Genomic DNA, 27,127 nt, shown 5'->3' with positions numbered 1-27,127 from the left:
CCTAAAATTTCGAACAAACCACCACACCTGCCAAACTCCTATTGGCCAATAGCCCTGCTGCCGATTGCAAGCAAACTACTAGAAAGACTACTCTACACAACGATAAACCAGCCTTGCCAGACAGCGAAACTCACATAGACATCTTGCAATACGGATTCAAGCAGGGTTCGTCTACTGTGGTGCCTTGCGTAGCCTATCGGATTCAGCAGAAAACTGTAATAATAAATACCTACTAGTCTTCGAAGCCGAGTGGTCAGGAGCAGGAGTGTAGTAGCACACGCTCTTTGAGTAGACCGGGGTTCAAGCCCCTGACTGCTGAATACGGTCGATCTGCTAACCTGCCCTGGACCAGCATGGCAGATTATGGTCCATTTCCCTCAACATGAATTGTTGAGGAGGCTTCCATCCTGCAGTGGGTTGATAATGGCTGCCCTTTACCTTTTTTTTTTAGTCATCTCCGTTGACTTCGTCGAGGCGTTCGACACCATTTGGTGGCCGAGCGTCCTGGGAAAACTAAGGTAGGCACACCTACACTCCATAATTAGGTCATACCTCTCCGAGAGACGCATCATCATGGAAGCACCTTATGGTAGAGTGGTGTCCGCAGGGGCTGCCCCCAGGGTTCTGTTCTGGGGCCGCTTCTGTGGAACATGGTTCTGGAGGGGTTCTTGGCTTTGGACCTAGGCGATGTGCGCTTCCGCCGATGATTTGGTCCTCACCATTGCCGCGGATAGCGGGGCCGAGCTAGAAGAAAAGGCCAACAAGGCAATGTTGATATTGCAAAACTGACCAGAACCTACTGCCTGACGATATCACCAATAAAGACGTCCTTTCCTCCATCCTGGTAAAAGGCAAGCTTGATATACGTAGGCCGCCACAAATAAAGGTGGGACCTACCAAAAACTAGTGACCCAGTTATAATGTTTAGGGGTTATACTGGATGTTAATCTTTCCTTTAAACACCATGTAACTTATATCAGAGCCAAATTAAAAGATACTCTGGATTGGTGGCTAGAATGGCCAGGCGGGACTGGAGATTAAACTAACGCATCCTGTCATTGTTTTATAAAACAACCTTTCTACCGATCATCACTTACGCCTCAGCGATATGGTTTCCCAAAACAGCAACTCTAGTAAACCGACGTATCCTTGATGCAACACAAAGAACCATCCTACTAACAGTTCTACGTGCTTGTAGAACAACCGACGCAATGCAGATCTTGGCTGGGGCTCTCCTTCGACTTAGAGATCCGCGCAAGTGAATAAACTACCACATTGAGAAAGGAATACCCTGTACATACTAAGGGTGTACTGTGGACGTTAACGCAAAAATGAAACGATAAGACTGCAAAAACAGCTGATGCAGGTTTGGCAGGAACGCTGGGCCAACTCAAACAAGGGAAATACTACCAGGAAATTCCTTCCGAATATTGACATGATGTACCCAAGTCCCCCAACTTGGTTTCAACCCGGCTTATACACCACCTATTTACTGACTGGACACGGGGCCTTTAAAGCCAAGCTGACAGCGCTGTGAATTGAGGAGGATCGGAGCTGCGTCTGTGGGGAACTTGAGTGCTGGTAACACATTATGTACGATTACACACATTATGAGGTTTTCAGGTGAAGGCTGATCACCGCGATATATTACATCTACAAGAACCTGGAATCACATCTACTGGACTCACTAGAGGAATATAGGGCGCTAAAGGAATATGCACGAAAACTATTTTCTAGGCGTAAAGCAGTGATAGCCATCAACAAAAAAACAGAGAAAAAAATGAGACACAGAACACGTGGAGAGGACTCAGGGAGAACCTCCCTCAGGAACCTGCTCACTTCTAATAAAATCTTATACCTAGCGAACGCAAGAATAACCAAATGGAGACAGATGCGGATCTTCCCATGATGAAGCGATTGATAACGGACTGACAACGGACCTGACTAGTGTTCATAGCTGAGGAGGACAAATCTGGATACTAAATACTACCGATCTTCAAATGAGTCTAAATGAACAGGTAAAATTTAGTTGTCCATTTATGTGGTTTTAATCGTTAAACTGTATATGAGAGATACCAGTGAATGTCTGACACAGAAGAAAATAAAGGGGAAGCATTTCTTAAAATGCTATTAACAGCATAAGTAGATGCTTAAAACGGGTGCTTAAATGCTAAGTTGTAATTCTCAATTGCGTTAGAATCCAAACTTATTTTCATTTAACTCTACTTTCAGTTGAAAACAACATGAAATCAAGCCGGTTGAAAAGTGGGAGTTATATCTCATGTTGATGAGTTCAGTCACGCAACAAGCGTCTGATTATTGCCGCTGTCTGCCTAACAGTACAAACACTATTTCACACCATTAAGTAAAAGAAAAAAAATTGTCCCTGTTGTTCAAGCATCTCAGCTATTTTGAAAAAAAAAAGAGAAAAATCACTGGTACAGCGTTCACATTGGCGTGTTTAAAAAGGAATTTCAACTTTTACAGATGTCCAACGCTTTTCTTGACTTCTGTTCCCGTGGAATGACTATGTCAAGGGTTAAAAGGAGATAGAGATACACTTCTACATATATATCAATCTAAGTAATCAGTCCATTTGCTCAAAGACTATAGGTAAGCACGTTACAAAGTGGTTTTTTTCCCGAAGTGATTTCCTCCTTGAGTACTCAAACATTAAGAATTACACCAAGCAAAATCATCATTTAGCTTGCTTTTAATTGGTTGTTTGTCACGATGTGAACATGCAATGTTGTTTTCTCTATGCTCGCATTAAGTGTTTGTTTATCTTTAATTTTGAACAACACAACCAAACTTAGTTTGGTTGTGTTGTTCAAACAAATTATTTAAATATTCAAAGTATTTGTGCACAAAATTATTTAAAAATAATTTGTGTGCTTGTTGTTTTCATTTCATGATGTTTTTCCCTAATGTCGGCAAAAAGTCAATCTATGTGGTGCTGCAACTCGATTATGACTTCGATATGAATAGTAATTTCACATCCAACAAACTAAATTTGATAGTTTTTTCCCTTTTAGTTTTCATTCAGTTAAAAAGTGAGTCTTATTTAACTATGTCCATATGGGGATACAACACATGTTCAGACCGGTAATGAGCTGCAAAATCAAAGGGATAATTTCCTCCTACTTTGCTAGTCACCATATTTTGTTTTCTGAAAAATAAGTGTTGCGGTTGGTCAATAACAAAGCGATTCTCAATTCTCACTCGTCTTTAAAACGGAGAACTTGATCGATGTTTTCATTGCTCTCTTGGTTAGCACCAATAAATTATTCCATCGGTGTCTGTGTGGTTCCTTAATATTATCGATAGAAAAAATAAGCTTTTAAGTGAAACTTATGACAATAACAACACAACTAACTGTTAAATTTTTAATCTTAAACTTTTACTTTGGATTTTTTTTTTTTTTTTACACATTAAGAAGGTTTAAATATTTCAGAAAATCACATTGTTGGTAGAGTTACCAAGGTTTCAATGTTACCACACACATACACAGTGAAATTTTAACTTTTATTCTCCTAGTTAGAACTAAAATGTGTAACTTGACGATGGTAATTTCCACTTTAACATCTTGTGTCAACAACTTCTTCTTCTTCTTCTTTGTCCTCGCCTTCTTCCCACGTTCATATGGGGTCAGCATTCCCTTCCTTAATTCTCTTCCTCCATTCCTTTCTAACCAGGGCTTCCTCTCTCCTCCATCCTCTCTCTTTCAAATCCTCTGCCACCTTGTCCTTCCATCTCAGCTTAGGTCTCCCCCTCTTCCTTTTCTCTATCATCTCCAGACTTTCACACCTCTTCCCTACATACTCCTCACTTCTTCGTTCCACATGGCCAAGCCACCTAAACCTATATTCCTGTATTTTTTTTTAACTCAGAGGCCCACCTTAACCGTACCTCTAATGTAGTCATTCTTAACCTGTCCTTCCTCGTCACACCACACATCCATCTTAGCATCCTCATCTCCGTCACTTCCATCTTCTTCTCCTACTTTCCATCAATCACCTTTTGTTTTGGCATAGATTTTACGACCGGATGCCCTTTCTGACGTCACCCTTCACCATTTATCCGGGCTAGGGATTTAAGCTGCCGATCTGCCAAGCCTTACACAGCTATATAGAAGTGGTAGCTCTTATACAATGGTGATGTCGCAATTTAATAATTTTACGCAATTTATGCCGAATTTCTAATCCCTCTGAACAAGCAGGTGGCACTGCTTTAGTTCTTTTATCTCATGAAAATGGCTGACTCGGTAGAATGACGGTGACCTTGAAAATAACAGTAATAAATAACCCAGCAACACGTGAGTATTTTTACATACAATTTGGTATCCTGAAAACTTCTACCGCAAAGCTATCAGGTAGCACAACTACTCCGCTAATAATTCCCAGTGACTGATTATAGTTCTTTAAAAATTTAATGACCTTGAAATTTCCTGTTTTCCTATGTACAAGAATAGTAATGATAGCCATTTTAAAAAAAAGTTCACAGTCGGAAAATGAAATCACCTTTAAGTCCCAGATCTTAGCCTTTCACTCACCAACACTTATTTTATCTAAAATTTAACTTCTTTTTGAACAACACTTCCTAAAACCTTTATTAACTAATTTTAATAGCGCACTAATTGTTTTAATAATAAAATCGCAAAATTAGAGAGAGAGTCGGTTGGGTCGAACTGTCCACTTATGTGTTTTAATCGTAATGCGATTTCATAATGTCACAAAGAATTTCTCTCATAGTAAGAAGAACCACATTTTGTCCTTTGTTGTTGTTATTTGGTTTTTAGGAGCATTAGCAACTAAGGCCATATTGCTACAGGAATATGGAGTGGTCATTCCCTGACCTTTCCGCATCTTCCGTATTTGGTGGCGGGCTCGAACCCCGGTCTAATCAAGAAGCATGTGCTACGCACTGCTGCTCCTTCCCACCTGGCTACGAAGGCGCCCATTTTGTCCTTTTTCTCTGATTATATGCGAGCAGGAACCGTACAAACTGTGCACTCAAAATAAGTGGACAGAAACAGAATGTAAGTTCACTTTGTCAGAGTGTTTTCTGAAATTGAAAATTTCCAAAGTTTGACAAATCAAACTAAGTTTACTTTGTGAATCTCTTTAAACAGTTTAATTTATCTTCTTTAGCAGGTAATTTTTAAAGTTTTATTCTGTTAACGCTACTTATCCTTAAAAATAAAGGAACACAGACACATAAAATCTACAAATAGAGCACAACGAACGGTGTTTGATGATTTTAAATTTTCAAAAAGTATCTACAGACAATGGGAAAAAAAAATATAATGAAATATATTTTTGAAATATATATAATGAAATAAATATCAGGTTATATTCTCAACCAGTCAGAAATCGTTTGCAGATACAGTGGAATCAGACATGAAAATGTTTTTTGTCACATGCACACACAAAGGCATTGCACTTTTTAAAACTTTTTTACCAATTTGGATCCATTAGAAATCGTATTCATGTCTTGAACATAAAACGAGTCATGTCCTCATAAATCCATTCATGTCCCCTCCCCATGAATGGATTGGTACCTCCCAAAAGCGATGTCCGTTCTTCTCTTTCTGAGCGGAAATAATCAGCAAAGTTAACAGTTGTACAGCCATGTTTTGTGAAGATGAATTCTGATGATTTTCAAAAATAACTAGTAAAAATAAACAAGAAAAAAGAATTTGAATTATATCGTTTCAATATATAAATTGCTTTTGTTTCCCAAAAAAATTCTACTCTGTTAACTGCAGTTAGATTCTGGTGACAATGTAAATTTGTATTCTGTTAAAAATGAAAATAACCTTTTGTTGTGTGGTTCTTTCTGGAAAAAGTTTAAACAAGCACTTTCATTACACTTGGGAAGTTCATTTCCACTCAACAAAGAGAATAGGACAGAAACCTTGGAATGTTCTTTTCAATCAAAAAGGGCCGATTCGTACAACTGGACGGTTGAAGTTTTTGAACCAGGCAAAAGTGTATCTCTGCACATATTGAATTTGTATTCTGCTGTTAGTATGTAAGTACACTCATTTACCTTCAATCAACTGAAAAAGGGCCTAAAATCTAACCATTATGGAGAATAAATCGCCATGTGATTTTCGTGTGTGTGTATGGTTAGGGTAGAGAATGAGAAAATATCCATTTTAATTCCAAAGAAGAACAATATAACCAGAATAAAGACAAATTGTCTAGTTCTCGATATTCATCAATTACAGTTTTTGAGAAAAAAATATAATTATTGCAGATAAACTTGATAAGACTTCAAACAACCACACATGTTAAATTTTTCAGCTTTTCAAGAACAGATTAGCATTAGCATTAGTAGAGGCATTTGATGCAAGAAAGCAAGCTTATGCAGCATCAGCCAAAAAAAAAAAAAATAAAATAAATAAAAAAAAAAATAAAAATAAATAAATAAAAAAAAACCACTTCCACTTCACCCCTCTGTTCGTTCAAAATACCTGTCCAGCTGAGCCTTAAACTTATTTAGGCTATCAACCTCCACCACAAGGGATGGAAGTCTGTTCCACCAACCAACCATCCGCTGGCTAACGGAAAATTTCCTCACGTCTATCCTACATATGTCTTTCCTCAATTTGAATGTATGTCCTCTCAGGTGATTTTTCTGAGCAAGAGGAAGAATCCCATCAGCATTGAGCATGCTCAAACCATTCAAGGATTTATACACCTCAATCAGATCACCTCGCTGGTGCCTAGTCTACAGACACTGTAATTTGCAAAACTTAAGCCTTTCTTCGTAAGAGCACCCCTTTGTTCCATTCACCAATCTTGTTGCCCTTCTCTGTACTCGTTCCAGCATCCCTACATCCTTCTTGAAATGAGGCCTCCAGACCTGTATACAGTACTCTAGGTGTGGCCTGACCATTGCCTTATAGAACGACACAGAATGAATTCGAACGAGGGGAGAGAGGTACGAACAAAGGAAATGTGGGGTGTCTACGTAAGCAGACGAGGAAGAAAAATACTTAGAAGCAGCGTGAAATTCAGAAATCATTAGCAATGATCTTAACGGATCAGTTCATACAAGGGAATAATCACCTCCTTATCCATGCTAGAAAAATTCCTATATATCATCGACAACACACCATGAGCTACTCTTGCAGCCCATCTGCACTGCTCAAAAAACTTCATATCTGCCTGCACAACCACCCCCAGGTCCCTTTCATTCTCTACCACTGTCAGTGTAGTACCATACAAGATAACCCTCAAGGAAATGAACACTTATTCATCACAGAAGAAAACTACTACTATGAGTTTACCAAGTTTGCACATGCCCTCTTCACAAGACGGAGCACCCTATTGCCAACACAAAATAGGAACAACCCAAACATCTGATCCTAACCTAACTGGCCAACCGATCTTAACCTGGATAGGATCAACTGGCGTATGGACCACCTCATTCCTCAGTGGCAACTTGCACACGGCTCTCTTGCTGTCTTATTTATCGTCCTTTCCGGGTTCCCCTTTCAACTGATTGCGCTTATTGCTCCATTGATAACCTGGAGGATACCTTCGCCTACATCTTCCATATTTCTAGCTATACCCTCCTTTCTTGCGTACATTCTGTACTTCCCCGACTCTACCTTTTTTTTTTTTTTTTGTCTCCGTCCAGGAAGCTCTGGCGACCCTGGCGGAGACAAGCCAGAGAATAATGGGCAGACTGGCTACCTCCTAGTGGTGTGTGCGGGCAACGTGGAGTCCCACTAGGGGCCCTGCGGCCAAATGCCAGGACACACAACAGAACCTAACGCAATATGTCATATACAGCACACAACACTTTTCTGGCATTTACAGTAGTACTGTATTCCTTCACAGCGAACATATGGCGGAGATGTGGGAAACCACAGGTGGCGCCTGACCTTAATACTATGCACACTATGTCAGTGTAGTACCACAGAGTTGAAACGTTGATCTGGGGGTTGCTGTTTCCCATATGTAGTACTTTACATTTGTCAATGTTAAACTTCATTTGCCACCTCTCAGCCCATAAGCTCAACCTTTCCAGATCCTGTTGCAGTAGCATAGTGTCAGTAGTGTCCTTCACAACCCTGCCAATCTTCTTATCGTCTGCAACCTTGGACATTAAGCTTGATATACCATCATCAATATCATTTATAAATACAGAAAACAATAATGGACCCAATACTGAACCCTGAGGAACTCTACTAATAACATTAGTCCACGATGAGCAGTGTCCATTGATTACCACTCTCTGTCTTCTCCCCCTCAACCACCCCTTTATCCATAGCAGCAATTTGCATCCAATGCCACACTGCTCCAATTTGTGTAGCAGTCTTCCATGTGCAACAGTATCAAAAGCCTTTCTAAGATCCAAGTATATAATATCAAAGTTATTCCCTGCATACAGTTCTTTTGTGACTGCTCATAGTATCCAATCAAATTGGTCAGGCAAGTCTTCCCCTTAACAAAACCATGCTGTGTCTGAGCTATAACTGAAGTCTTGTCTAGATGATCTTGCAGTGCTTCTTTAACCAGTGCCTCCATTAATTTTCCGGGAACAGAAGTTAAACTAACAGGTCTATAATTACTTGTGTCGCCTTTTGATCCTCCTTTGTGAATTGGGGTCACATTTGCACATCTCCAGTCCATGGGTACTTCCCGTGAGTCCAAGGAAGCTCTCAAAATTATATCGAAGGGTGTGCTTACTTCCTTTGCTGCCTCCTTTAATATAACTGGATAGATCCCATCCACCCCAGGTGCCTTTCTTGCAAGAATTTCTCCTCCATTTTACTCTCAGTTATTACAAGATTCTCTAGCTTACTGCCAGAGTTGAATACACCTCTGGCATTCTCCTCGCTGAATAACTCCTCATGTGTGAATGTCGATGCAAAATATTCATTTAGTTTGTTAGCTACCTGAGCAGGATCATCAACAGTTGACCCATTGATATTAAGTGGACCAATCTGATTCATCCCTTTCCTTGTAGAGTTTATATAAGTAAAGAACTCTTTGCTGTTTTTCTTTGCATCCCTTGCCAAAGATTTCTCGTAATCTGCCTTCGCCTGCCTAACCTCCTTTGTAACTTGATTACAGATCAACTTGTATCTATCATAGGCTTCTGTGTCACGTGTTAATTTGTATATATCCCATGCATTTTTCTTCTCTGCCATATGTCTCATTAGTTCATCTGACATCCACTTAGGCCTAAACCTTGAACAATATTTCTTAGTTGGTCTGTAAAGCCTAGTAGCTTCCAACATAAGTTCTTTGAATGCTTCCCATTTTGAATTTGCTGTTGGTAACATCATCAGTTTGTCGCGCTGTATAGAATTTAAATACTGTCTCAGTCCATCGTAGTCGCCTTTACGAAAGCAATAACCCTTCCCTTTACCCCTAATGGTAGTTACCTCTTTGAGTAAATCCCACTTCAGCACACTGTGATCACTGCCACCTAGTGTTTCATTTACCTGCAGATTCTTAATGCATGAAGAATCACTACTGAAAATCAAATCAAGAGTATTACTCCCTCTAGTTGCCTCCCGAACATGCTGATGTAGAAAACAATCATCCAATAAATCCACAAAAGCCTTGCTAGTGTGTAAGTGACCAGCCCCCAAATTCCAGTCAATATCTGGCAAATTAAAATCCCCCATTATAAGACTCTCTGATTTACTGGCCCACTCTATTTCCCTGTACAATTTCTTATTATACTCATCAGAGTCATTAGGCCTATAGCACACTCCTACTCTCAATTTTGATCTCCCAATGCTTATGTCACACCAAACTGACTCGACACTGCACTGTCCAGCAATGTCGACTGGCTTCACTTCCTTGGATTTTATGTATTTCTTAATAGCATAACCCCTCCTCCCTTCCTATCCTGTCTATCCTTTCTGTAGACATTGTACTCCCCAAATTCCAGTTCTGCATTCCTTATATCTGTGTGACACCACGACTCTGAAATCCCCACAATATCTGCCTTTGATGTTTTGAGCAATACCTCAAATTCATCAAATTTATTTACTAAACTCCTAGCATTGGTGTACACGCAAGTATACATGCACCTGTTCTTTTTCTTAGCTACCCTGACACAACCCATGTGTTTACTTGTACCCCAATGATTCCCAGCAGTCTCTGAAATATCCTGTATCTTATTTTCCAGGCTGCGGCTCATTCCAATAGAAGCAGTGCAAGAATCACTTTCACCTCTGCCAGTGGATACTGTTAATCTATTAGTCCTTGTATCCCCCCCAATCTAGCAGTTTTCCGACCCACCTAACACTGCCTCGATAGCATCAGCAAACATTCTTGCACCCTTTCTATTTAAGTGTATCCCATCCCTGTAGAAACAGTCTCTCTTGTTAACAAGTACAGTCCAGGCTGAAAAAAATTCTACCCCTTGAGCCTTGCACAATCTTTCAAGGGCGAAATTGATCGACAGGGCTCTCATCATATACTCCCTCCTATCGTGTCTGGGCAGAATTGCAGACACTTTCAAATTCAACCCTAATTCACGGCTTTTTTTCAACAGTGACCTGTACTTGTTAAGTAATTCCGCCGGTCTCCTACTCTTAATATCATTAGTGCCAACGTGTACAACTATATCACCTTTTGTGCCCTTAAGAGATGATATCAGATGGAGCTTTGGTCAAGAAAAACTTTAAGAATATAGATAATTTTATTTTCAGCTCTCAACAACAAATGGAAACAGCAAGGAATATTTTATCTTTCAGGAAAAAAAAAAGATTTTCATCCAGCAAGATTTCCATCCCGCACACAAACAACGTGCCGCGGGCGGGCGGGCGGCTTTCTTCCCCACGGCATATACACTCCAAAATAAATCCTCCCAACATACAACTTCCCTATTAAGATCCACAATGCATTGCCACAAAATAAACATTAAAAATATGCACAAAATTCACTATGACGTCACAATCGATACATTTGAAGACTACATCTAACCCGAAGCTAAAGCGGTAAACTGCAAAGTCGCAAGGAAACGTCTCCGAAACGTCTCCGCAGCAACGAAAGCAAGCAGGCCCTTAGCCATGATTTTGAGAGCATCCGTGGACTCAGGGGAGGTCTCCATGGACTGGACATGTGTAAATGTATCACCATATCACAGCTCGAAATGTGACACGAGTAATTTCAAACCTGTTAGTTTAACTTCTGTTCCAAGGAAAATAATGGACTCACTGGTTAAAGAAGCACTGCAGGATCATCTAGACAAGACTGCAGTTATAGTTCATACACAACATGGGTTTGTTAAGGGGAAGTCTTTTCTGACCAATTTGATTGGATAATGTGATGTGGAGGCAAAAAATAATTTTGATAGCATATACTGGATTTAGTAAAGCTTTTCTGAAGAAGTGTTCTACATGGAAGACTTGTTGTTATAGCAGTATGGCATTAAGGACAAGTTACTGCTATGAATAAAGGGATGGTTGAATGGGAGAAGACAGAGAGTGGTAATCAATGAACACTCCTCTTCGCGGATTAATGTCATCAGTAAGGTTCCCCACGATTCGGTGTTGGGCCAATTGTTGTTTTCTGTATTTATCAATGATGTTGATGAAGTTATATTAAGCTTAATGTTCAAGTTTGCAGTGATACGACGGTTGATAAGGTTGTTATTGACAGTTACACTACTGCAAAAGAATCTAGAAAACTTCAGCAGATGGACTGAAAGGTGGCAACTGAAGTTAACATTGACAAATGCAAAGTAGTACTGCATTTGAGTAGCAGTTACCCCAGTAACATATCAAATAAGGTTCTATCAACAAAACGAAAAGAAGTAATTTTTCAATTCAGATCCTTGCATATAGATATGACTGTGAATTCAATATTTATGTATTCAGTAAGATATGTTTATACATTCATTATGTATGTAATCACGGTGGAGCGATTTACTACAAAAAAATAAATAAAAAATAAAAAAAATTAAAAATAATAAAAAAATAAAAACATAATAAATTAAAAAAACAAATATAAAATAATAAATTTATAAATTTAAAAAATTAAGCAATTAAAAAAATTTAAAAAATTAATCAATTAAAAAAATAAAAAAATAATAATCAATTTAAAAAAAAATTAAAAATTATCAAAGTTAATTAAGTGGTAATATGAAATATTTAGATAAAGTGACAAATGTAATATTAAAAAATCATTTATTTATGTAATCTTTGTGCTTTCAATTTCAATGCAAATTTCTGCGTTTTTTAATAAATGTTGTATTATACTCTATTTTTTATTGAAATTTAATGTATATGTATTATAATATACAGTATAGCGTTTCTCCTCTGTAAGGCTTATGCTGTTTTGTTTCAATGAAAAAAATGTGCGGTGTTACACTCAGGGTAGTGGAAAATTAGAAAGACTTGGGGATAACTGTGCAGTGTCTGATATGAAGTTTTCTGAGCAGTGCAGACAGGTGGCAAAAGTAGCTCATAGGGTCTTGTCAATGATATTTAGTAATTAGGCTAGTAGTGATAAGGAGGTGATTATCCCATTGTATAAGGCAATGATCAGGCCACACCTTGAGTACTGCATACATGTCTGGACGCATCATTTTAGGAAAGATGCAGAGCTACTAGAACGAGTACAGAGAAGGGCATAGTGTGCATAGTGCATAGTGTTAGGGTCGAGCGCCACCTGTGGTTTCCCACATCTGCGCCATATGTACACTGTGAAGAAATACAGAACACTGTAAATGCCAGAAAAAGTGTAGTGTGTTGAATGTGTAGTTTTGTGTTGGGTTCTGTTGTGTGTCCTGGCATTTGGCCGAGAAGGGCAACGAGATCAGTGAGTGGAACAAAGCGTTACTGTTACCAAGAAAGGCAAATGGCAGAGTCTGCAAACACCTCGATCAGACACCTTGCAGGTGTCTGATTGAGGTGTATAAGGCCTTGAATACTTTGAGCAGACTTAATGCTGATGGGAATATTCCTCTCTCTCAGATTCCGCGCCTAAAGAAGCAGAAGAGATGTGCTGAAATTTGCCTTTAGCAGAGGGCGGTTGATTACTGGAACAGACTTCCATCTGTCATTGTGGAAGTTGGCAGCTTAAATAAATTCAAGGCAAACTTTTGGAGTGAATGGGATTTCTTTTTTTTTTTTTTAGCTGATGATAGCTGATAAGCTTGCTTTCTTGCATCATATATGCCTCTACTAATGCTATTGCATTTGTAAATTGCATATGTTCTCTGGTCGTTCTCCCTGTTTTGCTTAACCAAAAATCCAGTTTATGGGGAGAAACCTTGCTCTCTACTCCAGAGACCGACCAACTCCGGCTGGGAGTGAAAAGAGCCGTATATACGAGGGGTGATCATTTAATTCGTGGACTGATGCAAGATGTTATTTAATTGTCATCATCTGAATTTTCTATGGATTTATCCTTCTCGAAACACTCTCTTTTGAACTTTACACACATTTTCGCCACCGTCGTACCCATGCTGTAAATGTTTCTTGCAAGCCATTTTTTGAAAGACTGCGAAGTGCTTCCGTTGTGGCTCTGCGAACATTGTTGTGTTGGACGCGAAACGCTTGCCTTTCAGAGCTTTCTTCAGACTTTGAAACAGGAAGATCTCAAACTGATCTAAGTCTGGTGAATATGGGGGATGTGGCAGAACTCAGCACCTATGGTACTGATCACTGCCTGCATAATATTAGCCGTATGGGGGGCCTGGTATTGTCTTGATGGAGAAATCACTTCACGCCGGATAGTTCGGTCACACTCCTATACGTTCTATACCCATCAACGAGAACAACCGATCTGCTCAAATTCAAAACCAGTCGAGCGGAAAATCATTCCGTAAGGCGTAAAGAATATCCAGAATACTTGAATGTACTTAAGTCGGTGAAAGAAAGAGCACGTCATCTTGATAACGTTAATGGCAGCTATCAATAATCACTTAATTCTTAATTAGGGAGAATAAGAGAATAGGGAGAATACTAATGTAGCCTGCATACAGGAACAATATTCAGTGAACGGCTGGCCTATAGGACATACAGGTTGAACAGCGATATCTGATTCGATATTGGGTCAGACAGAACTTTGTGGGGGGGGGTTACCTTTCTATATTTACCTTTTTTATACCTATATTATATTCTGTTTACTCCCTTTCTTTATTCACCTTTCCTATCCCCCACTTTCGCATCTGGCTCGTGTACCTTACAAAAGAAATCAGGCTCTAGGGAGTTTTTATATTGAGTATATTCCTTCTTCGATTTGGCTGGGTGTTCAAAATGACTAAATACAAATTCATTTAAGGCTATATACAATTTTTTTATTACACATAAATTACTGGAAAGAAAATTATCAATACTTAAGTACATATTACAACTTGATAGCACAATCTAAATGGAACATGGTATGGATTAATTGGTCATGTTAATTTACATTAATGTACATCACCTTTCTCTTTACCACAAGGCTATTAACACTTTCATGAATTTCCATTATGCTGACTTCGCTAAAGTAAATCAAATTTTCCTTTTCTAATGGATCACACTCAATTTCCAAATTCAAATCTTTTTATACAATACTTCTTTCTTATTTAGCGACACTAACGACAAACCTTCTCTAGCTAGATTTACCTTGATACAATTGAAACCATCTTTTAAACTAGCGTTTATCTTATTTATCTGGTTTATACCAGCACTAGACAAAAAACTTCTGACTTGGTCACTACATTACATCTGGATCATCATATATGATAGCATTCATCTCTATTATCCTCTTTAATTACCCCGTCAAAAAAATTGTTACTTTGCAACCATTTATTCAAAAGTAAATTTACCATATCCCTATATTCTCTGTACTTTACTATATTCCAACAACATTATTCTACTCATCTACATTTAAATGCGTATACCTTACTGTAATTCCCCATATGACCTCCCTAATAATTCTCTTATCTTTTTTCTATAGCCCTTAAAATTAGTAAAGGAGTACTTATGCTATTTAGGCACTTACTTCTAGTGACTGGCTGGATGTCTCCGTTAGGTCCTTCCGTCTTTCCTTATTCAGGACTGCTATCCTCCCCCACCTAGAGCAGGATCTTACGGCTTTCAGGGAACTATCGTGCGGACTGCAGGACTGCTACACAGCTTTCGGGATCTGTTACTCTGCCTGTCGGATCCGCTCCTTCTGTTCCAGGGCTGCCACTTCTATTCCGGGCTGCTGTTTGGCTTCCAAGACCTTTCCTGGGCATCATAGCCTTCATCGGTGGACTTGGTCATCTATGAGAACCTTCCTCTCTCACATTTTACTAATTTTTGCAAACGCCCTGACATTCCGATAACCGTCATTATTTCTTGTCGACCACCTTCTCACTACACTTCTCTAAAAAACCTTCAAAACTCCTTGATAGTTTTTCTCGGAAAAATTCTCCCTACCATCTCCTCACTATACTTCACACACACTTTTCTATCTTTTTTTCTCCGATAAAAACTTCCTCTTTTTTTTCCGCGCTCTCTCTTTTTGTTCCCCGAATTCTATATCGCCCCCAAATCTGGCACACCTCCCCCCAAGCCCTCTAACCAATATTCTTTTCCTGCTTAAATTTACGTTCCTTTCATTCGCTAATACCTTTCTCCCAAGCTTTCTCACTATCGTGCGGACTGCAGGACTGCTACACAGCTTTCGGGATCTGTTACTAGGGGAGGATAGCAGTCCTTAGCGTGCAAACCAACCTCCTTTTGGAACATTCTTATTTTTATTCACAGGCAGCATGACACTTTGATGTCTGCTGGCCACCTCCACAAACACTCATTTTCATTTCGCACCTTGCCTTGCCAAAGTGTCAGAAAACTCACATCTCACTCAGTCTGACGGCGGTTTTAATTTGGAACCGAACACTGGACGTACACCCACTTCCTGTTTTGGTCTGACGGTGTTACTGATCAAAGGAGGCGCTTCGTCTAATTCCGTCTCCCGTCGTATTGTTCCTTCTCGAGCAACCCTTTTCACGCCTATTCACAAATGGCCCCCGTTACCTAGTCCTGCTGTCCCCGCTTGCTCTATTGTATTATGGCAGCTGATACTTTATCCCTTGCTACTATTAATTCTCATGCTTGACCTATCCCATCACTAAATTTAACTTTTTCTGATTTAATCTTACCTTGCAAAAAAAACAACCCCAATATCTTTATTTAAATTAATTTTTAAGATTTTAAATCTTAAAACTTAAGTGCCTTGGAAACAGTTAAAGACAGTTAATGAAGCGTATGGTAATGAGTGTCTTCGTAGGACGACCATATTCCGGTGTGACCGAACTTTCCGGTGTAAAGTGGTTTCTCCATCAAGACAATGCCAGGCCCTCATTAGGCGGCTATTGTGTAGGCGGTGAATCACTGCCATAGGTGCTGAGATTCTGCAACCCCCCTTATTCATCGGTTTTAGCCTCGTGTGATTTCTTCCTGAATCCAAGTCTGAAGACAGCTCTGATAGACAAGCGTTTAGCGTCCGACACAACGATGCTCGCAGAGCAACAACGAAAGCACTTCGCAATCGTTAGAAAAATGACTTGCAAGAAGCATTTAATGCGTAGGTACGATGGTGGCGTATAAAAAAAAAAAAAAAAACACTGGAATATGGCCGTCCTACCAAGACACTCATTACCATACTCTTCATTCATCTGGTTAACTGTTTCCGATGCATTTAAACCCCGTCTGACACAATAATGAATCATATATCGCTGTTCAATCTGTCAATCCGACATGATACTTGCTTCAAAACGATCGTCAGTGACACTCGACTAAAAAAACTCTCTCCAAGCAACACTTGCTCGAAAAGTACTGGCATGTGCGCACAAAGTAGCTCATTAGCGATCAGGGAGAGCGCCTCTAGGGGAAGTTATGGAAAGTTGGTGAAGTGAACATAAAATCTTGCGCCAGTCCGCTAACGAAATGAGTACCCCTCATATGGTTAAGTCATAGAATATCACGAAATATGGCTTAAGTCATTTATGCACCTGGGCGCCCCCGTAGTCTGGTGGGAAGGAGCGGCAGTGCGTAGCACACGCTTCTTGATTAGACCAGCGTTCGAATCCGTGACCACCAAATACGGAGGATGCGGAAAGATCAGGGAATGTCCACCGCATATCCCCGGAACAATATGGCCTTAGTTGCTAATGCTCCTAAAAACCAAATAACAACAACAATTATGCACCTAAACCTTATAACAACAACAGTATAAAACAGCACATGAGAAATAAAAGTGTTGGGTATTTTTTAGGTGTCCTACTGATCCGTCCATTTTTCCTCCTCTTCTGGTGGATTCTCAAGATCGAAAGTCGTTATATTCTGGCTTCAGAGCATTTCGATTTCCTTCTTCAGGAATAGTTAATTTTGAAGTACAAATTCGTTTTTGTCAGGACCGATGTGAACCGGTAAGTATATTCTCTCTTAGTTTTTCTTATACTCGTAACTCATTCAAATATTTTGTCAATGGGGACTCTTATGCAATTCTCGCTAGACTGTGCTTTAAATTTAAAAGTTACTCTCGTTTCATTGATAGTTCTCAAAAAAAAAAAAAAAAAAAAAAAAAAAAAAAAAAAGAAAAAAAAAAGGAAAAAGAAAGAACTCTTCACCTCACTCATCCTTCCCGTCGAAGAATTCTTTTAGTTCTTCCTTGAATTTATTCAAGCTAACCACTCCCACAACAACAATAGATGGAAGTTTATTCCAACCAACAACTGCCAGCTGGTTAAGTCAAACGTCTGCACATTTATCCTGCAACCATCCTACCTCAATTTGAATTTATACCCTTTCGTGTGCTAAGGCTCAACAAGAGGTAGAATGCCATCGACTTTGAGCTTACTCAATCCCTCAAGGCTTTGAACACCTCCTAGTCTCTAGAAGCTGCAATTTGCAAAACTGAAGCCTTTCTTGAAAAGAGCACTTTTTGTTTCCTTCACCAATCTCGTTGCTTTTCTCTGCACCAATTACTTGCTAAAACTTTTAACATGCCTCCATGTCTCCAGGACTGCAGACTTGCATACGGTACTCAAGATGTGGTCTAACAATGGCCTTAACCCCGCTAGCAAACTTTCTGTATATCATCGTTAAAACCCCACGTGCACTGCTCAGAGAATTTCATATCTCACTGTACAATTACCCCCTGGTCTTTCTCATTTTCCACTAGGCTTAGTGAAGTAACTCCCGTGTTAAACTTCAACTGCCATTTCTCAGTCCATTGGCCTAATTTTTCTAGATCTTGATTTTCTAGACCTTGATTCGTTAATGATTAACCCCGATCTGAAATGCCTGGATTAAGCGAAGAGACTCTGGCATCAATCTACGAAGCCTTCCAGCAAAGCCAACAAAAAATGTCTAGTATCTAGATGGATCTGGAACTAGATGTTCCTGAAGCAACCATACACAAAATTCTTAGCTGAAAAAGCACATGCGACCTTAAAAGATTTCCAAACAGATGGTTTGGCAGAGTTGAGGCAACTGCTTCGCCAGCTCGCTCATCTGATTTATCTTCGTTGGACTTTTTATGGAGGCATGTTAAAAGTGTGGTTTAATCTTCAAACCTCTCTCTTTAAACGATCTTCTTGAGAGGACCACATATGCTTAATGCCATAACCAAAAGGCAACTGGAGAACGTGGTTAGAAATTGCAGAGTAGTACTAATTAATCATTATTTTACGTAAAGACACGATGCAATGCATCAATCACGACATGCTTCCAGGGGTTTCACATAGATAGTAATGGAATAAAATAACAAGATAATAGGGAAAATAAAAATTAGCTAAATTAGTAAAAAAATATATATATATAGATAACACGTGACGCTGTTCCCATATATCTTAGATTTCAAGATTCGTGGTTCACAGAATACGATGGCAGAGATCGAGATTTTTCAGAGCTCACAGATAGATTTTTACAATTCAGATTCGTCATCCTACTCGTTGGGCATAAAATCACGTGCTTTCGTTAGGATCCTTCTCGCGATCTTAGGATCTTTGCTTGTCACAAGCAAACCCGTTCAGATTGCATCGTAGTTAACATTGATGTGCGTGGAAATCTCTCAGATATATGCAGTCTCCCCTAGGTCGAGCACAATTGTGGCTTTGCTCTCAGCGCAGGAGGAAAAACTCTCCAGTGGATCACGTCCCAGATATTGGAGCACAGATCTTTCCCGTGAGCATCTTCACAGTGAAAGTTAAGTGTCTCTGTTCCATCTTCATTGGCGTTCCAGACCGAAAGCAGTGGCCATCACTGTAATTCGCTGCGGTGGTGGCAACTGAAACTTCCATGTCGCACATTTAAGTAACCAAAACTCGTTTGCATATAGTGCTTTAGTGTAGTTTTGGTCGCACTCCAAATTTCTGCTCCGTAGAGGATGCATTGGAAGATGGCGGTGTGGATGTATCTCTTGGTAGTGCCTGTGTTTGTAAAGTACAGAATGTGCTACCGTCATCCAATTTTTGCTAATTTGAAGGCCCAGATGTTCAAGTTGGTAGTTGAACCCTAACTTCGCGTAGATGACCCCGAGGTCACGATGCTTTGCTACACTTTTCATGATTTTCCCTTTAGGCTGAATGACTGTCGGATCGGGCTTCAATGACAAGACTATGCAAGCGGACTTGTCTGGATTAATCTTCAGACCAAACCATTTGAGGTAGTAGTAGTAGTGGCATAAAATGAAAGAAAGCAGGTGTGTGAGCTTATGCAGCATCAGCCAAAAAAAAAAAAAAAAAAAAAAAAAACACACCATTCCCTACAAATGTCTGTCCAGTTCCTCCTTAAATTTATTTAACCTATCAAGTTCCACAACGACAGATGGAAGTTTGTTCCAGCAATTAACCACCTGCTGGCTAAAGGCAAATATCCACACATCTATTCTACACCTGTCTTTTCTTAATTTGAATTGATGCCCCCTTAGGTTCATAATCTGAACAAGTGGAAGGATCCCATCAGAATTCAGCGTGCTCAACCCATTCAAGGCCTTGTACACCTCAATAAGATCACCGCGCAGGTGACTAGTCTCCAGTCACTGCAATTTGCAGAACTTAAGCCTCTCTTGGTAAGAGGATCCCTTCATTCCCCTCACCAATTTTGTTGCCCTTCTCTGTATACGCTCAAGCAAATCTACACCCTTCCTGAAATGAGGCCTCCAGACCTGTACGCAGTACTCAAGGTGTGGCCTGACCATTGCCTTATACAGAGGGACAATCACCTCCTTTTCCCTGCTAGAAAAATTCCTATATATCATTGACAAAACCCCATGACCTGCCCTGGCAGCCTGTCTGCATTGCGCGGAAAACTTCATATCTGACTGCACAATTACTCCCAGATCTTTTTAATTTTCTACCACCTTAAGTGTAGTACCACACAGTTGGTACGTTTCTCTGGGGTTACTTCTACCCATATGCAGTACTTTAGATTTGTCAAGGTTAAATTTCAGTTGCCACTTCTTAGCCCATCTGCCCAAATTTTCTAGACCCTGTTGAAGTAGCACACTGCCATTACTTTCATTAACAACCCTGCCAACCTATCTTTTGAACAACCCTGTCATTAACAACCCTGCCAACCAAACGTTTGCGTACTAGAGGAGCAATTTATCCCCCATCTCTCTCTCTCTCTCTCTGTTTTAAAACCGGAAAACGAGATACCGATAAAACAGCGGCAAAACATCCTAGGCATGTCAACCTAGGAGGACAAGGCCGGGGGAAAGCAGTAAGTGGCACCTACCAATCACTGCTTTGTTCCTATCCGTTTGTCGAAATATGGTTTGGTTCGTCGAAATACTAGTACCCAAGATCTGAATTTAACCATGTTTCTTTGATAGATCTGGCCACATACAGTTCGCGAAACTGTTCTGTTAGTCAGTAGCGATGTTAGGAACCTGAGGAGTCCGCCTAGAACCTTATACGATTGAAATTGTTTTAAGAGTGCCGAAGTGCTGAAAAAAGCCGCTTCCAAGTCCAGATAGGTTACCACTATTTTAGATCTCTCCTTGAATACAGTGATGATATGGTTAGTTTTCATTGGAGATTACTGATCGTTAATCTGCCATGTATTTGTAACGTCTCTGAGGTAGAATGCGACTAGTCCGTGTTAGAAGTATTGTTTTCTCTAGCAGATTGAGGAGGCATGAGGACTGGCATTAGCTGTAGTTTGGGTATTGACAGCAAAGCCTTATGGCGTAGATGTTACAAACAAAAGGGCAGAATTCTCCACGCAGTATGACATTGAATATTAAAAGTAGTGGGTTGATAATGAACGAGCTCACAAACTTATTCATGTACTGAGGGATTTCGTACACTCCCATAGCGGTCGTAGAAGGCATGTTGTTGATATATATATATTTTTTTTGTTTTTATGAAAACCCCAAACACGAGAGGTATTAGAACCTATAGTACTTAGTATCGTGCTTGGGTTGGAGGTTGAGAAGACGAAAGAAATATTTGTTGACATTACACTTGCACTTCAGTAGACTGTAATTTTCAGGAAATACGTAAGAAGAAAGGTTGTTCCAGACAACGGCAGTTGAATGAATAAACATAAACAAGGAAGATGAAAAGTTGGTTCTGTGAGTTTGAAGTTGTACAGTAAATGGATGTTCCTTGGTGGCGGCACGTGTTCGGACTGTTTTGAAAGAGAGACCGAGAATTATAGAAGCCAATTCAGAAGAACAGTGCCCATGGAAGTATCTGTAGAAAAGGAATGCGGCAGAAACAGTACGTCTATGAGACAGCGAGTGGAGAGCCTTTGTTAGAGAGGATTCATTTATTAACATAACTGCCCTCTTCTGAATGTAATCTAGAAGCCTGAGAGAGGTTTTGGGGACATCACCGCAGATGTGGGAACAATATTCCATGGTGTGGCGGATTTGCGATTTGTACAGAGTGAACAGCTGTTTGGAAGAAACGTAACGCCGAGAGCAAAAGAGACAACCGAGTTTTTTAGATGCAGAGGAAGCAATATTTCTAATGTGCATGAGCCAAGAGAGATTAGAAGTCAGGGTAATTCCCAAAAGAGATAAATCATTTTGCCTAGAAATCGGAGTATCACCAAAGAGTGTCACCATAGGAGCAGAAGAAACCTTTTTGCGAGATATAAGACAAGACTGGGTTTTAGAAGGATTGAAATCAACTAAGTTGTCTTTGCCCCACTGGAGAATTAACTGAAGATCGGCGTTCAAGGAATTGGTAGCAGATATTCGAGGCATTGAAGCAGATTGAGGAGGACAAGGTTTGTCAAATTGGAAAGTGGAATGCAATGTGCTATCATCGGCAAAATTATGGATAGGATTTACGGTCAATGGAAGAAGATCATTAACATACAAGAGGAAGAATGGGGGAAAGAACTGGGGGATACCCGAATTAGTGGAGAACTTAAAAGACTGAGAACCATCTAACATCACCCTCAGTGAGCGATCAGACAGAAAAACTGGATAACTAATTGCAAAAACCAGTTGGCAAACCAAAAGATGGAAGCTTGTTTAGACGACCTTTATGCCAAACACGATCGAAAGCCATTGGGATGTCAAGAGCAACTGCTTGTGTTTCACCGAACTTTTCCATAAATGATTAACACAAGCCAGAATATCACCAGTGGATCTGTACTGATGGAATCCGTGCTGGCGATCATTGTCCAGACGGAAGTTTCTAGGTAGTTTAAAAGTTGGCGGTTAATTGATTTCTCCATTACTTTAGAAAGAGTAGAAATAATTGAAATGGGACGATAATTGGATGGGAGGGATTTGCCACCCTTTTTAGTAACTCGTTGGATATGCGCAAATTTCCAAGCAGAAGGAAAAACACCTTTGGAATAAGAGAGTAAGAAAAGGCGGCAATGAACAGGAAGAAGTTCAGGAGGACAGGTTTTGAGAACAAGTGAACAAATACCATCAGGACGTAGAGCTTTCTTGGCATCAAGTTGCATCAAAATCTTTCTGACATCCTTTTGACGGAAGATCACAGGAGGCATTAAATGGAGCATAATGGGAATGGTGGGAGGTATTTTACCAAGATAATTGATACATGAGTTGGAAGAAAAATGGGATACTAGCAGGTCAGCTTTATCCTTGGCTGAAGTGGAATCTGGTTTTGACAGAGGTGGGTAAAGTTGCGGCTAATAGCTTTCGCAAGAGACCAGAATGCTCGGCTACCATTAGGGCAAGAAGCAAGTTTTCTACTCTTAGCCTGTTCAAAATCTAGTTTCCACTGATTAATATATTACAACTTTACAATTGTTGGGAGATTTGGTGTAGACAGAAAATGAAACTGAAGAATTGGAAACAAGCCAATTACGATATGCAATGTTCTTCTCTTGAACAGCCTTAGCACATTTATTGGAAAACCAAGGTTTAGATAAAGGATGAGATTTTAAAGTGGAGTGTGGAATAAAGGATTCCCTTCCTACGAGAATAATTTCACTGAGATGATCTGAGCAAACGTTGACATCAGAAGTTTTGAAACAGTAATCCGACCTAGGAAAAGAAGAAAATAAATCTCGCAGGTCATCCCATTTTGCATTCTTGTAATGCCAAACAATACGAGGTTAGGAATAGCCATGAGATAAAGGCTCCATTGGAGAAGAGGCAATCACCAAGTTGTGATCTGATATGCCCAAAGGACCACTTACTTCGACTGTGTACTTAGAAGGGTTGTTTGTGAAAAACAGATCAAGCGTGTTGTCTGTATGATTAGGATTGTCCGGAATTCTTGTAGGTAAATAAACAGGGGTCCGGAAAATTAAGTTTCTGCCTTAAGCTATGATTAGTATATTTTTGGAATTCTATGAACTGTGAGGGAATAGTACGGAAATAAAAAACACATTTTTGGAAATATGTAATTTAATAGGTAGATTATGTATTTTAATACATGTATCACAAAAATAGTCAAAAAATCCATTATTTGAACAATATAACAATTGGTTAATTTTAAACTAAATTAATTATAACATTAAGTATGTGGCGCCTCCGTAGCCAGGTGGGAAGGAGCAGCAGTGCGTAGCACACGCTTCTTGATTAGACCGGGGTTCGAGCCCGTCACCACCAAATACGGAGGATGCGGAAAGGTCAGAGAATGACCACAGCATATTCCCGGAGCAATATGGCCTTAGTTGCTAATGCTCCTAAAAACCAAATAGCGATAATAAACATTAGGTATGTCATAGTACACTGCAAAAATTCAAAATGATTATTTATGCAATCTTCAGAATAAGTCACGTTGGGATAATTAATTACTAAGAAACTGTAATATTTACAACACAGTATGTAAATTATTAATAAGAAATATTATGCGCTATACCTCTTAGATAATCACCCCGTTCATCATATACACTAAGAAGCCTTTTAATTCGTTCATCACAATCGCGATACTTCTTTTTTCTTGTTGCCCAGATCACTTTCACTTAAATATTGTTCAATGCGCATTTCGTTAATACTTTGTTCTTTTTTTAATTCAATCGATAAATTTCCAAATGTTGGGATGATAATCAGCGACTTGTTCCTCAAGTTAAAAACATACTACTTAAGTTAAAGGAATTAAGTAGGTACCTACTTAATTCCAATTTTGGAAAATAACAGGCAATTAAGTAAAAGCACCTGGAATGGTATGTATTTCTAGGAAATGTATACCTAGCATATAACTTTCATTTTTAATTGCACTTAATTCTTAAATAACACCTATAGAAAATCTTTATTTTCAATTTAAAATGACCAATAAATTTATATAAATTTATTGGTCATTATTGGTAGGCTATAAATTGTTTATGCGATAAACTGACGCGGCGGTAAACTGCTAGGGATTAATTGCTGGCAGTGAGGCCGTCTCCGTAGCCAGGTGGGCAGAGCAGCAGTGCGTAGCACATGCTTGTTGAGCGGGAGACCACCCGTATACTTTGATGTAATCTACCACTACCTGGCACACAACCAACGGCTAGGCATACAGGCTACGCTGGGAGGAATTGCCAACGACACCAACCAAAGTATAAAAGAAAACAAAGCAAGAATTTTAGGCACAAAATGGCAGGATATCTGGCAAACAACAACTAAGGGAAGAGACACCTTCACCTTCTTCCCACAAATATATCTGCGAGACAAATCCAGGAACTGGTCGACACCAAGCATGCATACTACTTTTCTAATCACAGGACATGGTAGTCTCAACTCCAAACTCCACAAATTAGGCCTAACTCTCTCCCCCCTTTGTCAATGCGGCGAAGAAGAAACAGTGAAACACCTCATACTTGACTGTTACCTCTACACAGATCTGAGACATCCCCTGCTATTGGGGACTAACGTAACTAACGCTGGAGAATTCCCACAACTGATAGCTGGGGCAGAATCGCTCAAACTTCTTTCAGCTTTTGCAGGAAAATTATTCAGGCGAAGGGCGGCCCTCCAGCAGGAAGCACAGAGAGACAGTAGGTAAATGGGAAAATGAAAAGAAGGAATGAAGTGGAAGGGACTCAACAGAACAAGAAAATAGGAAGTAACGCAGAACGGAAGCACAATTATACTGAACTGAATAAGAAGCAAAAGTAAGGACTCAAGAACAAGACATCCCACAGCTTAGGAGCACACATAACTGTGATGTAGCTTCCTTGAAATTAGTGACTAACACTGAACATGCCCTAAAGAACTGGGTCGATGTCATAGGCCACAGTGTCTTCAGTATGTGCGTTTTTTTTTTTTTTTTTTTATTTATTAGTGAGGACCCTACCTTCATAGGACAGGACCGAGATCTACGAGAAGCTGAGCAATCGAGAATTTCACTTGGTTATAGCCCTACAGGACTGGGTCGAAGCCACTGGCAATAATCATGTTTCCCGTTAACTACCCTGCCACACTGGCTTGTCCGTCCTTCTACTCGCAAAACACACAGTGAACTCATCTCCACACACTCTAGGACAGGATTGAGCCCTGCAAGAATGTGTGTCTTGAATGCGGTGCTTCCCCTCAAGATGAAATTAAACCCTGTAGGACGAGCAAAGATAACTGTGAACTGTATAGCTATGATAATTATAAGATATTCTTAACTACCTTAGAACTGTTAAGTTGCTGTTGCGGTAGCGCTGTGGTTAAGGACACTGGTTGTGTCTTCGGCCGTAGTGTTGTTGCGACAGTGGCTGTTTTGCCAAGTATTTATATTGTCAACTGTAAAATTGTAGTAATTACTAACTTAGAAGTGTTCACTTTTGTTCAGGTTTGCTGTGGCTCCGGGGGTGCCGCGGTTGTGGTGCACTGGTTTGTGTCTGTCGCCGCGGCTCCGTCGTGGCTGCCGCAGGTGCATGGAATTGATTGTTACGCCGTGCCCTCTTCTGGCAGGATGGGCCCCTACAAGGGCCAATATTTGGTATAGATCATTGGACAACCTAAACATTGAACATGCTAAACTCACTAGAAACACCCACTACTTTACTGCTCCCCTTAACTAAATCTAAATTCATCCACACGCTATGCTTTAAGCTCCTGACGAAACTTAACTTATTTTAAATTATTACCATATTGTATGTAAAACACACTAGAAACATTCACTCCATTAATTGATCCCCACTCAACTAAACCAACTCTATCCACACTTGATGATTTACTCTTTTATTGCTATATTTATCTCTATTTTAATATTATTGTATAAACATATAGAGGTTCAAGAACCTCCTTTTGTGATAACCAGACTCCCTGGAGCGCCTCCACGTGGCTAGGGACGGGAGTCAGGACGCAAGATATATCTGTTCTTGCCTCCTGGCTGCAAAGTCTCCAGGTGCCGGCATACAACACTCAACAAAACAAACACTCAAACAAAAACCTCCCCATACACACACTCGCCGGCTTAAAAAACCTACAAGAATCATTGCGGCAATAGGGGAAACCCTGGAGGCTGCAGTAAACAAAAATACTTTGATTAGACCGGGATTCGAGCCCGTGAGCCACCAAATACGGAGGATGCGGAAAGGTCAGGGAATAACCACCGCTATATCCCCGGAGCAATATGGCCTTAGTTGCTAATGCTCCAAATAACAACAAAAACAAAACAAAAACAAGCTGTCAGCGAATTGCGGGCGATAAACATTTCTAGACTGAGTCTAGGAAAGTTTATCACCGAAAGTTTAAGAAAATTTAAGTTTATAAACAATTTATAGCCTAAAAATAATGGCTAGCATATT

At 39.9% G+C, this 27,127-nt stretch overlaps 1 protein-coding gene across 1 annotated transcript in view; it reads left to right on the top strand.

Annotated features, from left to right (window-relative positions):
* LOC150087119 (uncharacterized) overlaps positions 1–20,888 on the top strand; it is a 447,878-nt gene extending 426,990 nt beyond the window's left edge. The window contains exons 21-22 of the mRNA XM_090372381.1: positions 17,235–17,388; positions 20,799–20,888. Coding sequence (XP_090228507.1) covers positions 17,235–17,388; positions 20,799–20,888 — 244 coding nt within the window. The remainder of the gene's footprint in view (positions 1–17,234; positions 17,389–20,798) is intronic.
* The last annotated feature ends 6,239 nt before the right edge of the window (positions 20,889–27,127 follow it).

Source organism: Mastigoproctus giganteus, chromosome 4, assembly GCF_048544385.1.
Source record: "Mastigoproctus giganteus isolate SK-2022 chromosome 4, ASM4854438v1, whole genome shotgun sequence".
NCBI lineage: Eukaryota > Metazoa > Arthropoda > Arachnida > Uropygi > Thelyphonidae > Mastigoproctus > Mastigoproctus giganteus.
Note: the sequence above shows the minus strand (reverse complement) of the source record. Positions and strands in the feature narration are given on the sequence as shown.